General features: G+C 39.7%; 1 protein-coding gene across 1 annotated transcript; it reads left to right on the top strand.

The window, feature by feature from the left end:
• Positions 1–1,241: 1,241 nt before the first annotated feature.
• Positions 1,242–4,181, top strand: LOC116063870 (C-type lectin domain family 10 member A-like). Its single transcript, XM_031318871.2, has 7 exons — positions 1,242–1,405; positions 1,511–1,582; positions 1,783–1,872; positions 2,483–2,815; positions 2,913–3,079; positions 3,227–3,339; positions 3,416–4,181. Exons 1-7 carry the CDS (start codon positions 1,378–1,380, stop codon positions 3,543–3,545), a joined length of 933 nt encoding a protein of 310 aa, XP_031174731.1. The 5' UTR covers positions 1,242–1,377; the 3' UTR covers positions 3,546–4,181.
• Positions 4,182–13,071: the final 8,890 nt, after the last annotated feature.

Raw genomic sequence — 13,071 nt, 5'->3', positions numbered from 1 at the left:
GTGCAACCTGATAATAAGGAATTACAATTGTCCAGGCTCTAAGTAATAAATGCATAGACTACTTTTTCTGCATTATTTTCAGAAAGGATGTGCCTATAATTTTTGCAATGTTACACATGTTGGAAAAAGACAGCCCTTAAAGTTTATTTTATGTGAGCGTTAAAGGATATTTCCTGATCAAAGATAACCCAGAGATTACAGTGGTGCTGGAGGCCAGGTCAACGTCATCTAGAGTAGCTGTGTCTTAAGATAATGAGCTTCGGAGGTGTTTGGGGCCAAGTTTAATAACTTCTGTCTGAGTTTAATTTAAAGAAATTGTAGGTCATCCAGGATTTTATGTCAGGTCATTCACCAACAGGCAAAAAAACACTTCTTAGGTTGGTTTCATCTAGCTTGATTGATAAATATAATTGGGTGTCATCTGCATGACAGTGAAAGTTTATGGAAAATGTTCCTAATAATGTTGCCTAGAGGAAAAATATATAAGGTGAATAGAAATGGTCCAAGCACAGAGCCTTGTGGAACACCATGGCTAACTTTTACATGCCTGGAGGATTCATCGTTAACATGAACAAACTGAGATCGAGGTGATGAATAGGACTTAAACCAGCTTAGTGTGGCTCCTGCCAATTATATTTTCTGGTCTCTGTAGTTGGATGTTATGGTCAATAGTGACTGTGGTACATAACTTGTTGATAAATACATATTGATCATATTTAGTAAAGACGTGTTAACAAGGATAAAGCTTCTTTAAGTAGACTAGTTAACAGGGACTAAGAGAGGCTTAGCTGAAGAAATCTGTAAACTTAGTTGGTGAAGGTTGAAAGGAGAAAAGCAGCCTTAATATATTTCAGGTTTTACATCTGTTTGTAGGGTTCCTGTGTTGAAAGATACCCTGTGGACTTTATAGTCCTACAACTTCACTTTGGACTGTTTGGATGTGCTACATGTCTGTGACATTTTGTATATTTACTTTTGTGAATAAATCACTGAACTGCCCCTTCTGCCTCTATTGTCTGCATTTGTGTCCTTCACTCGTTGCCCTATGCACACCATGATAAAATCAAACACGTGTTTTGACATACTCTAATTTTAGGCCACCAGAATCTGTACTTTTCTGACTTTGTTCCCCCTGTGGTCTTACCATAAGAGACACGGCAGACTAGACTTCCCCTTCACAACAACACATTCTTATTGGCTGCCGAATTGATTAAAAAACGACAGTCACAACCTTGAAACAGAAGTCCTGCTGTATTGTACCTGCTAAGTTGGAAAAACGACAAAGCAGGAGTCGACTAAAGACCATCACAGCGGACCAGACGGCCCCCTAACAGCCCTCATCCAGGACTGCAGCAGGACTTCAAACATTTGTTCAGGATGAACAGAAGTCCACAGGGGGAAATTGGTAATTTAAAATATTCTGTTTATGTGTCTGCATGTAAGACATTATCTACTATATGTTTATGTACCACAATGTTGTCTACATTTGTGTTTGATGTTCATCTTTCAGAGGAAATTGAAGAAGAATATAACTATGTTGATGCACCAGCCTGGACTGTGGATAAAGTGGCAGCCCCTCCAGGTACATTTCACACATTTAATATTATAAATCATGATATCTATTTATCAATCATTACGTTAAAAAAATGTAAAAGTGATGAAGATTGAAAATGTGAACGTTTATAAGCTCAGCTTTTTTTGTAGTACTTAAAATGGATTCAAATCCCCTTTGACTGTTGAATCAACATCATTAACTCAACTGAGTTCTTATTTCTCTCTCAGACCAGAGGTCTCTCTTCTTCACTCAGTCTTTTCCACCGATAGCAGTGTGTTGGCTGATACTGTTAGTCATCATGGGCCTTCGTATCCACTGTGAGTACCACTGTCTTAGCTTGTTGTTGGTAGTCCTTATTTAAAGGACAGGTTCACATTTTGTCAAGTTTGTCAGATGCCCATATGTACATAGAAACAGTTTGGTGTAATCCTTCCTCCTCCATACTGCTCATGTGTAAAGATGTATTCCAAAGTTGATCTGATGCTAATATGAGGCTTTAGCAGTGTGAGTTAGAGAAATCAAGTGTGTATCATCTAAAGTTACAACCTTTTTAGTACAAAGTTCACTCTGTGTTTCCCAGACAGGATTTCTGCAGCAGAGTGATAGAAACACAAAGAAGACACTTTATAATAAAAAGACAGTGACTTTGGAAGATTAACACTTACTGAAGTAGGACTGTGGACTTTGTCCCCTACCTCTTACATTGGAAGTACATTAGAAAGGGATCTCTTATTCTCCAGTATGAACTGGAGGAATGATCAGAGCAAGAAACCCCATATAAACACCTGACTATTGTTTTAAGATAGATTTAAAACAAGTTAACCCATTCTGTAATTCCTTATGTTTTTTTTTGTATAAAATATGTGTGTCAATCAACTTGCCTTGAAAAAAAGTCTCAAAGTCCATCACCTTTCTCTGTCACTTTAGTTACTTCTGTCAATTCTGAAAGCAACGCCAAGCTGACTGCAGTAAACCAGCAGCTGGAGACACTGACGCAGCATCTGAACTTGACTTTATTGGCTGCACATGGAAACTTGGGGAGGTACTGCAACAATCTGACTGTCCAGTTTGATCTCCTGACACAAAACTATACTGTCTTAGAAAGCAAGATCAAAGACCTGACTGCAGTGAACCAGCAGCTGGTGACACAGAGGAACAACTTAACAGAACAAATACAAAACATGGAGACAAACTGGAATAAACTCAACGTCAGTCGAGCTCAGTGGAGCATTGATGCCTACTGCCCCAAAACAAATAACGGTACGTTTAGTTCCAATTAATTCATACCAAGAATATCCAATAATAATAATATCACAATGCAGTAATGTTGTTTATTGGTTGGTCTCTGTTGTTTCAGTGCAACTGTGTAGAGCCTGTCAGGAGGGCTGGAGACTCAACCAGACCAGCTGCTATGTGGTTCATGACGCTGTTTCTACTTCTGGTCATAACACCTGGGAAGAAGCTCGAGAAGTATGCAGAAGAGAAAGTTCAGATTTCGTCACTGTACATAATCAAGAGGAACAGGTGAAGAGAAAACTGTGGGAATTTTTATGACACGTAAAATTGAAATGTATTTTCTGCAGGTCTGTATTCTCTGTGAGTCTGTAGATCACAGTGTGTTTATTTAAGTATAGTGTTCAAAGATCTGATAACTTTTTTCTGTCTTGTCAGTATGCACTCAATTATTACAGCTGGTACAGTACATTAACCATTGGATACTGGATTGGCCTGAGAGCTGAAGGTGGGAGATGGAAGTGGATTGATGGAAGTAATCTGACTGTAAGGTAAGAGACACATTCCTAAACACTTTGAATCATAAAATCTATCAGCCTTGATCTAAACATCATGTTCTTCCCTCAGCTACTGGACACAACAACCACATCCTTTTCCCGGTCAGTGTGTAATGTCTGTCCAGAACGTAGGATGGAGATCAGTGAGCTGTAATAAAAGAAAAAGATGGATCTGCAAAAAGAAAGCTTTATCTGTTTAAACACTGCAGTCATACTTGAGAAGGTTACTGGATACTCTGCATGAAAATATTAACTGGCTTATAAATATCAAACTATGACTTCTACTTCACAATTTTCAAAACTGTTTGTGTGTGTGTCTAAAAAAAACATGTATCAGATTAAATGTATAGCTGCAATTAGGTATTGGATTTTATACCATGGTCTGGATAAATACTCAATTCTGATTGGATGCAGGGTGTCCATTAAAAAGTGATATAGGACACATACTAACAAGTTCTGGTGAAACTGTTTAGCATTTTAAAGTAATGCGCTACTTTAAAATAAAAATAGAATGTAAATCCGCAACACTGTGTAGTCCTCTGAACATTACAGGATGGCGCCTACGACTCAAGCTGCAAGAAGTAAGATACACCCTGCGCTGCCTCTCTGAACTGACTCTGTTTCACAGCGATCACCTCTCAAAACTTTCGCTTTTCAGATCGTTACTTCAGGCTGCGGCCAACAGTTCACATGGCGGATCATTTATTTGTGAAAGTCTTGATGTTGATTTGGGGACAATGACATGGCTGCATAGCTAGCTTGTCTTGTTAAACATGCTGTAAAATTATATTCACTGATTATCAGCCATACACAATGTTACTAACTTTTAACCTTGATAGCATTGCATTAGCTTTCTGGGTCGTTGCTGTGTGAGCGGAAGGGTTGTATGAGCTGAGCGGACTATATATATCTCCCGTTGCTAAGGCCGGAAAGTTGTATCTAAGGCCCGTCCTATTTTCTGGAGCAGTGAACAACGTTTGCATTGCATAAGAACCTTATGGGATGGGAATGATTGTTTCCAGGTATTAGTCAAACTCTCAGGTGTAACCAGAGAACCGGAGTTATTGTTTGATAAAAACTTTGGACATTGATTGTAAAAACACATCCAAATATAAATTAATGGTTTAAAACTAAATGTTATTTGGCAAGTGACCATGGTATAAGGGGCTGTTCGTTATTTCAGGGGCCACCGGAGGAGTTTTGGGATCTTTAGTCAAAATAGACCTGGCCCTCCCTTTACCAGCAATACATTTGAAAGACCCTCCAAAATTATATAGAAAAAAAGGATGACCCTCCCCTAACAATTTATTGATGCCTTCTGTACTGGTTTGCGCTTGGCAAAGACATACAGATAGCCTTTGATTTTTTACAGCCATGACATATGTGGCTAAACCTCTGCATTCTCATCTTACACATCCCACTCCTCTGTTATGGTGTGGTGGCCATTTCAGTAGATTTACTCACTAACATTGTTGTGGAAACACAATAAGCACACTTCCTGCATTACTTCAGATACTAAGTTACTCCTCTAGTAAACTAGTATTCACATGAAATAAAACAATAAAACATTGAGACCATTCAGCAAAGCACACTGGGTAATAACAAACGCAACACTGGTTGCTATGGACTCATCACTAGGCTTCCTCAGTCATTGTATATTTTAGCATATAGGTAAAGTTGCCAAATCTAAACATTATCCAAAACTCCATTTCTCAGACGAGCGTCAATTTGGGAGCTTGCATGCTACCACTCCTTCCTTCTCAAATGCCTTGAAAAGGCTGTCGTTTTATATATATATATATATATATATATATATATATGACCGAAAGGTTATTTGAGTCGGGTATGGCTGCAGCCTTGAGACCTCCCGTCTCATGCACTCCCGGCTGGTGCTGTCCGCAAGCTTTGACTTTTCAAAATAAAAGCTTGTGTCTGGTCCGTTATGTTTTCAAACAGTGTTTTGGATGTTTTTTAACTAACCAGTATGGCAATCATGCTAATGAATACAATATTTTTTTCATCAGATGTCTTAGTTACAACACGATGGAGCTAGCAAAGCAGTTTTGTCTTTATATGTGTGAGTGGGATTTATTCAGTTTGGGAAATCCCACGGTCTCTAAAGCTACAGTTCATATTGTCTGGCTGACTAAACAGGGAGGGACCCATCTGCTAGTGATGGGGGGGCGACACAGAGAGCTACATGGAGCTACATGGATAAATATACACCAAACAAGCCACTTTGAAATGTTGCTGTTCTCATGAATACAAAAATTGGCTGACCCTCCCCTCAACAAAGAATAAAAAGACATGACCCTCCCCTATTTTCCTCTGGTGGTCCATTCCATAAACGGTCCCTAAGCGGGTTAATGCCCTTTGAGGCGTCCATTGTCAGAAATGAATGGACTTCTGCGGAGGCAACTGTCCGACCGCTGTCGTCCATTAATTCCTGACGATGGACACCTCGTTGGACATCATGTCTATTAGTCTTGGTGTTCTCTTGTTCAGTGTCAGATTGTCTGCGTTCGTTCTTGGCTGTGTACTCCTACAGTAGTGTTTTTTTTTTTTTTTTTTTTATCTTTCTGGATTTGCTTTTGTTACCTGTCTGTTTTTGCATCCAGCTTTGTTATTACATTAAAGCTCGCTTTTTGTCCAATCCACCTGCCCACTGGTCTACTGCATTTGGGTCCTCCTTTTGCTAACTAACAATGGGTTTCATACACTTACTGTAATAAAACATCTAAAAAGAAATCCTATTGGATGGGCTCTGGGACAATTTCTAAACAAATGGGGGGTCTTTGGTCTAATTTATGTCAGTTTAGGGGTTCTTGAAACTACTAATCTAATTAACAAATAGAGAGGAAATACAGGATAAATAATATCTTTGTTATGTAGTGTTGGAGTGCATGTATCTGTAAATAGAAGAAAGAGCCGGGGGCGTGTGAATATAAAAATGTAAAGAAGGGCTGACAACGCCACCTAGGTTTTTACTTTGAGGCCTAGGACCTCTTAAAAGATTAAAAACAGGTTCTTTGTACCGGGGGAGAGCAATTAAAAAAGGTGTATTTAAAACCAGTGAATAAAACCCAGTTTTGAGGAATAACAATTTATTATTAAAAGAAGGCATAACACAATTAAAATTCCTCTTTAAAAAGAATTTTAAAAACAAAACCACAAACAACTAAAATCAAAACTAAAACAATGACACAGCAGAGAGGAGTCGGAGATTAAAATGTCCACAGATTTCCACTGGCAACCAGCTTTTTTACTGTTGGTTCTTCCCCTCAGGCATAGCCTGTGAAGAGAACTCAGGGCCAGTCAAACATCCTTTTAAAAGAGCCACAATTTCATACTACTCACAAACACCGGTCTTAGAAGGGGACTTACGCGGGAGGGAGGAGTTTTACCTCCTCCCACTGTTTGCCGCTAGCGTTCGGTGTTTGAGGTTTTTTTGATGTATCCTCCGGTCTCCTTCTGACCAGGGCCGATACTCTTCTCACTGGGCTCCAGGCTCCGGTCTCTGTCTTTCCGTCTGTTCCTCTGTCTCTCCGTCCGTTCCTCTGCCTGTTCTGTTCCCGTCTGTCGTGTCCGCAGCTGCCTCGCTCTCAGTGTTCTCCATTTTCCATGTGCTTCCCATGCTTGTCTCTCCCATGTCTCCTGTCTCTTTTTATCTAAAAAAAAACAAAACCAGTCAATCACCTCTGGCTCCCAGGTGCAAGTCTTTAAATCCTAATTGCTAAAATGTTCACTGGCGGAAGTAAAACCAACATTAAAAGCACACCACACATTTCAAAATAAAAGCATGCAATATAAAAACACAGCAAATAGTAAAAACACAGCACTTCAAGTAAAAGCATGCTTAAATAAAATCTACTTCCGCCCCGTGACATATCCATTGATTTAATAATTCATTAATTATGAAACAAAACATTTTTCATTGCTCATGTTGGATGAAGTGAATAACATGAACTGAGGCCAGATCTGCTTCTGTCTCATGCTGTCCAATCATGTTACAACTTCCTGAATTATGTTCTAGCTCTAGTTTTAACCCTTTTACCATCTTCACATTCTCCGCTGTTCTCAGTGTGGGTTTTATGTTTGCAGCATAGAGTAGCACTTATAATGTTGTGCAATGACAATAAAGTCAATTTTGATTCTGATTGTTCTTTCTGATCTGATTTTCAATGACTATGTAAGAAAAAACAATAACAAGTGCATGTTACCAAGCTATGATAAAATATTCAGCAATGAACGACATCACATTTTTACTTCATTCTAGACAAAAGAAAAAACATAAAATTCCTCTTTGTAAAACACACAATACGACACTTCCCCATAACTGAGACTTCCTGTCTGAGCTATGGTGCTCTGTTTGACCATCCTGTTTAATCACGTAACCACATCCTGAATAATGTTGTTCATACTTACTGACCTAAGATAAGTGTAACACTATTCTGCCCTACAGGTCAATATACGTCATAAGCAGTGCTTAATTTGTAAAGTGGGAGATCCCGGAGCACAGAGGGGGGGTGGATCCGGCGACTCAAAACGGGGGTTGGAGGTAACGGAACCAAAAAAAAAATTACACCTGCCTACGTAGCTTCTCTGACTCTGACTAAAAAAGCCTAAACGACACTGTGTGTACATCAGGGCAATGTTTATTTTTATTTCAGAACGTGCAGTGCATCGGTGCGAAATGTAAAGAAATAAAAAATACACTGCAACAAGCAGCAATTATCCATCGGACAATTAAGTTAACCAAAAAACCCACCGTGGTCTCCACATTCTTGATCGGCAGAAACGGTTTTTGCTAACCCTAACCCCCACCCTGAAAATTCACCTCAAAACACATCGAAAAAAGATTTTTGTGGAACTCCAATGGGGAATAAAGACTAACAAGACAGATAACAACATTGAACACTACACAAACAGTAGTTTATTTTTTTCATTTAGGCGATTCATTTTTCATAGTGACACAGGAGGTGCCGGATCCAATAAAAAAGGGTCCGGATCCAACGTCGGAGGTGCCGGAACATGTTCCAGCTCAATTTAAGCCCTGGTCATAAGCAAAAAAACAGCAACAACACAAACACCTTTACAGCAGTGTCACGACAGCACAGCTATTTTCTAAATAAGCAAATTTCAACTTATATAAATAGCCACAGTAATAATATTGCAAATCTTTATATAAACAAAACCTTGTGCGTAAAATACGTGGGTGGACACACACACACGGACACACACACACACACACACACACACACACACACACACACACACACACAAGTGCACAGCAAGGCAAATATCAGCAGTTTCACAACTTAAAACCACTAGAGAAAAAAAAGGTTAGTCTATCTTGCTTTTTTTCTGTGCACATCATCCCTGGGGTAATCAATTCCTCTGACCTGATATGGTCCTCTCTCTGTCAAAATGTCTATTAGTTCTTGCGCTATTGTATTTGGCCGTTTGCTGGGCTCTTTCATATCCTCCTCACCTTGTCCGTGCACAGGTAGCAACGTTAATGTTCTATGTTTAGTGGACTCAAAGTCAGTGTCACTCCTGGTAACGCTTGTGGCTACGCCCGTCTCCGGGGCTCTGGAAAGGCCAGCATCTTCCTTTTACTCTCTATCAGGATCAATATAATAAAGAATTATTTTGTTTTTGGAGCGCTTGCTCCTTTGCTATTTTTCTTTTTATTGTCCTCACAACTAGACAGTTTTGGTCGTATCTTTCATATCCTCATCACCTGTCTGTGTACAGTTGGCGATGCTATATATTTACATGTAGCCTGCTGTACAGTTAGTGTTCCGACCTCTGACCTTGTTAAAACGGGATGGGGGGGCGGGGGATTAGGGCGCTGATTGGTGATTTTGATTAACAGACACACATTCCTTACCAATAGACTGCAAGAGGCGACAAAATGAGGACCAAACAAAACAGTTGGCATTTTTTATAGGCCCACATTTTGCCACCTTGCCAAAGTGCCGCTCTAGGCCATTGCCTGGTCAGGAGCAGTTGGGGGTAAAAAACACCATCGAGCCTTTATGCACGTGCAGTGTTGCCAACTTAGCGATTTTGTCGCTAGATTTAGCAACTTTTCAGACCCCCTTGGCGACTTTTTTTCAAAAACACACGACTCCTTCAGTAAACACACTGTACTGTAACGTTAACTCATAATTAACAGCCGCTGCAATTTTATCTCTCACCAACTGCAGCTGCAGACTGTTAACGTCCCGCTGTTGGAATCTACAAACAACAAATTCTACAGTGAAATTCAGTCACACTTTACACTGTTTAGCTGTCAGCATTTTAACCGTGTTTAATCCAGCTGCTAGCTAACGGTAGGCTAACGTTAGCTGCTGTCGAGTGTAGTGTTGACTAGCGTCATGTGCCGCGATGCAGAACTGTTGCCTCTAACGTCCGTTTTCGGAACATCAGAGAGAATCGCAGGCATATCAGTGGCAGCGGAATGAGACACCGAAATCCGCGTTGCTATTCGATCCGGTAGATACCGGTCGTTAAGGCACCAGTGCCGTTTTAGTACTGAGTCTCGATACCCAACCCTAATTAGATCACACAATGAACTGTACACATATGAATATAAAAAATAACCTAGGGTTTTAGGGCAAAATAACCCAGGGGGTTACATAAGAGTAGTCGCATAATACACCTTTGTGTAAGCTGGACATTGTCAATATTAGACCTGGGTCTTATCATCGGACACCCTTGCCCGAGTGCCCCAGCCGGGGATGATAAGGCCCCGACTTGTGTCCAGGTACTTCACCACTCGCTCAGTGTAGAGCAGAGATCTTCAACAGGGGGTCCGGGACCCCTAGGGGGTCCTCAGAGTCACTGCAGGGGGGCCAGTTTTTTTTTCAAAAATGAAAATGTCTAAACATAATTTCCACATATTATTAGCAAATATAAATCCCCATTGACGATAGGCTTACTGGCCTCTAGGTAAGGTAGTCACTAAGATAGTCACCCACAGATACAATTCATCCTAAAGATTCACTGTGCCTCATAAAAAATGATTTATTAAAATGATGCCAACAATTAATATTTTAATAGTTTAGTATTCTATGCACTGAAAGGTATGTATAAAGGCTTTAGGCCGCACTACACATTATTGTAGGCCTAGTTTAATATTCAACTTAATTTTATACAATATGTACAGTAGTAAATTTCAGTTAAGGGGTCCTTGGCTTAAAAAACGTTGAAGAGCCCTTGTGTAGAGATCGCCCTGCTGAGCGCCAAATATTTTCTCTAAAGTTCCAAATCTTTTAGGTTTTCAAAATACCTTCAACTATTCTATGCTACTACTTTTACTATACTATTACCTAAAAGAAATCTAATATAATTGAGTGAATGGTCAACCAGGCCCAGGATGGGTAATGGGGAGAATCGGGAGAATTCCCGGTGGGCCACTTCACTTTTGGGCCGGTCGAGGATTTTTTTGTTGTTGACATTTGTCACGTTAGTCTATCTTCTCTAAAGGTAGGCTACACACGTTCCGCATTCTGACACCGCAGCCTCTGCATGGGTTGTACCATGTGAGGGAGTTGTGCGTCCCCATTGGCTAATGAGTGTTAAGGGAAAGTTTGAGTGACAGCTCTGCCTCAGTGCAGGTAAACTAACATTAAGAGACTCAGAGTCTGGTCTGGAGGACACATAAGCCACTCCACGGCGGATTCCTACAAGATTAATAAAGTGTAAGTAATGATTATATATATATATAATCTGTGATCTACGTTGCAAGCATGGTTACTAGATGTTTGTTGTTTCGTTGTGTTAAGTTACTAGCTAGCTAGTAAAGCTGTTTAAGTTAGCATTTAACGTTAGCTAACTGCTAACGTTATCTAAAACTTGTAGCCAGCGGCTACGTTACTGAGCTAATTTGCCATGGGAATCATGTAGCTATTCTTCGTGAGGCCTTAATCAATGGAGCTGTATTAATTATTGTCTTCTCTCTGTAGAGACCTGCAGGACCCGAGCAGAGCTACGATGCTCTCCCAGGTAACGTTAGGTCAGTAACGTAGCTATATGGTCTATTAGGAAAAATGATTATCCAGCTAACTACAAATTGTTGTGGTTGCTATTGGCCTGATAATACACAATACTAATATTGGTTAAGTTGTACAATGTAGAAGCTGTGAATGTAATATTATATCTAGAGGTTGACACATACAGTACAAATGCAGTGTTAGCACTGCTTAACTGGTTCACAAAAATAATCCCATGTTTGCCCATGTTAACAAACAATTTCAAAAAACTTGTAATACATTTTTTGTTTGTCTTGATGTAAGTAATCAACTCAGTAATTGTCATGGTGATATCTAAAGGTTATTTTTTTTACCCTATTAACATGAGAAAAAGAATGAATAGGCGTATGAATGAGCTATATTTGGGTCTTTTTCGAAACTTTCCCCTAATGGGATTCTTCGGGCTTTTTTTCCCTTACTCAGGACATATTGAGGATACAAAATCAGTTGAGTTTGCTTCTGTTGCAATTTGTCCTTCCTTTTTTCATAAAATGACTGGACTATTAACTTTGTCTCATTCAGAGACCAGTCTCAAACGGGGATCTGTGTCTATCAGACGGTCTGAGATCTACCGTATCAGCTGAGCAATCACTTAATGCACAGCAGACTATGGTGCAGGTAGATTATTTTCTGAAATATAGTGACTGTATTCTTGTAATAGCCTATTATCACTTTAATTTCTCAAAATGTCACGACTCCTCCAAATCTCAGAGAACACAGATGGGATTAGTTATATTTTGAATGTGCACAAAGTTTTGAACATGAGCAGAAATCTTGCTCAAACACATCTGGAATATTACAGTCCAGAGGTTTATTAATTCATTCAAATTAATGAATTTATCATTGAGGTGAATAATTGTCATATGCACATTTAAGGAGGCTACTTCCCCAACAAAAGATGCAAAAGAGGGAAGAGTAAATGATGCTAGGCTACATGTGTGCTGACTCAGATATAATTAGAAAAGTTGATCTACAGGAGAATAAATAGTTGAAAACAATACAGAATGCCTCAGAGCCACTGATCTCCATCCTACCTCCTCCTGTGGATTTCTGTTCATCCTGAACAAATGTTTAAAGTCCTGCTGCAGTCCTGTATGAGAGCTGTTAGGAGGCCGTCTGCTCCGCTGTGATGCTCTTTACTGGACTTCTGCCTCGAGGTTTTGACTGTCGTTTTTCCAAATTAACAGGTTAAATAACATGGTTGTTGTGAAGGGGAAGTAAAGGGGGTGCACAGTGTCTATTTTGGTATGTCCACAGGGGGAACAAAGTCAGAAATGTAAATTCTAGTGGCCTAAAAAACACATGTTAATTCACATTTGATGATGTCACGGCAGGCGTGTTGACAATCAATGACTGGATGTGCCAACATTTCTTACAACTAAACAAAGATAAGACTGAGATAATTGTCTTTGGTGTCAAAAGAGAAAATAAAGGCTCATCTTAATTCCCTCTTTTTGAAGCCTAAGAACCAAGTCAGAAATCTTGGTGTCATTATTGATCTCAATTTTAAAGGCCCCACATTGTAAAAAGTGAGATTTCCACATCTGAAAAACAGGAAAATCCTCTTTGTAGAATACATAATATAATGATTTCCTGATAAATCAGACTTCCTGTCCCTCTCTGGAGCTCTGTTGGTGCAGATGTTGACAGTGAGACTGAATAATGAGGCCCAAATGCAGGAAACACA

This window comes from Sander lucioperca, chromosome 10 (assembly GCF_008315115.2).
Source record: "Sander lucioperca isolate FBNREF2018 chromosome 10, SLUC_FBN_1.2, whole genome shotgun sequence".
Taxonomy (NCBI): Eukaryota; Metazoa; Chordata; class Actinopteri; order Perciformes; family Percidae; genus Sander; species Sander lucioperca.
Note: the sequence above shows the minus strand (reverse complement) of the source record. Positions and strands in the feature narration are given on the sequence as shown.

Bases quoted from the DNA above. Each gene is read 5' to 3' on its own strand.
- LOC116063870 (XM_031318871.2), top strand. From the start codon at position 1,378: ATGAACAGAAGTCCACAGGGGGAAATTG. The intron at 3,080-3,226 runs GTGAAGAGAAAA...CTGTCTTGTCAG, and splicing joins TACATAATCAAGAGGAACAG to TATGCACTCAATTATTACAG. The intron at 3,340-3,415 runs GTAAGAGACACA...TTCTTCCCTCAG, and splicing joins GGAAGTAATCTGACTGTAAG to CTACTGGACACAACAACCAC.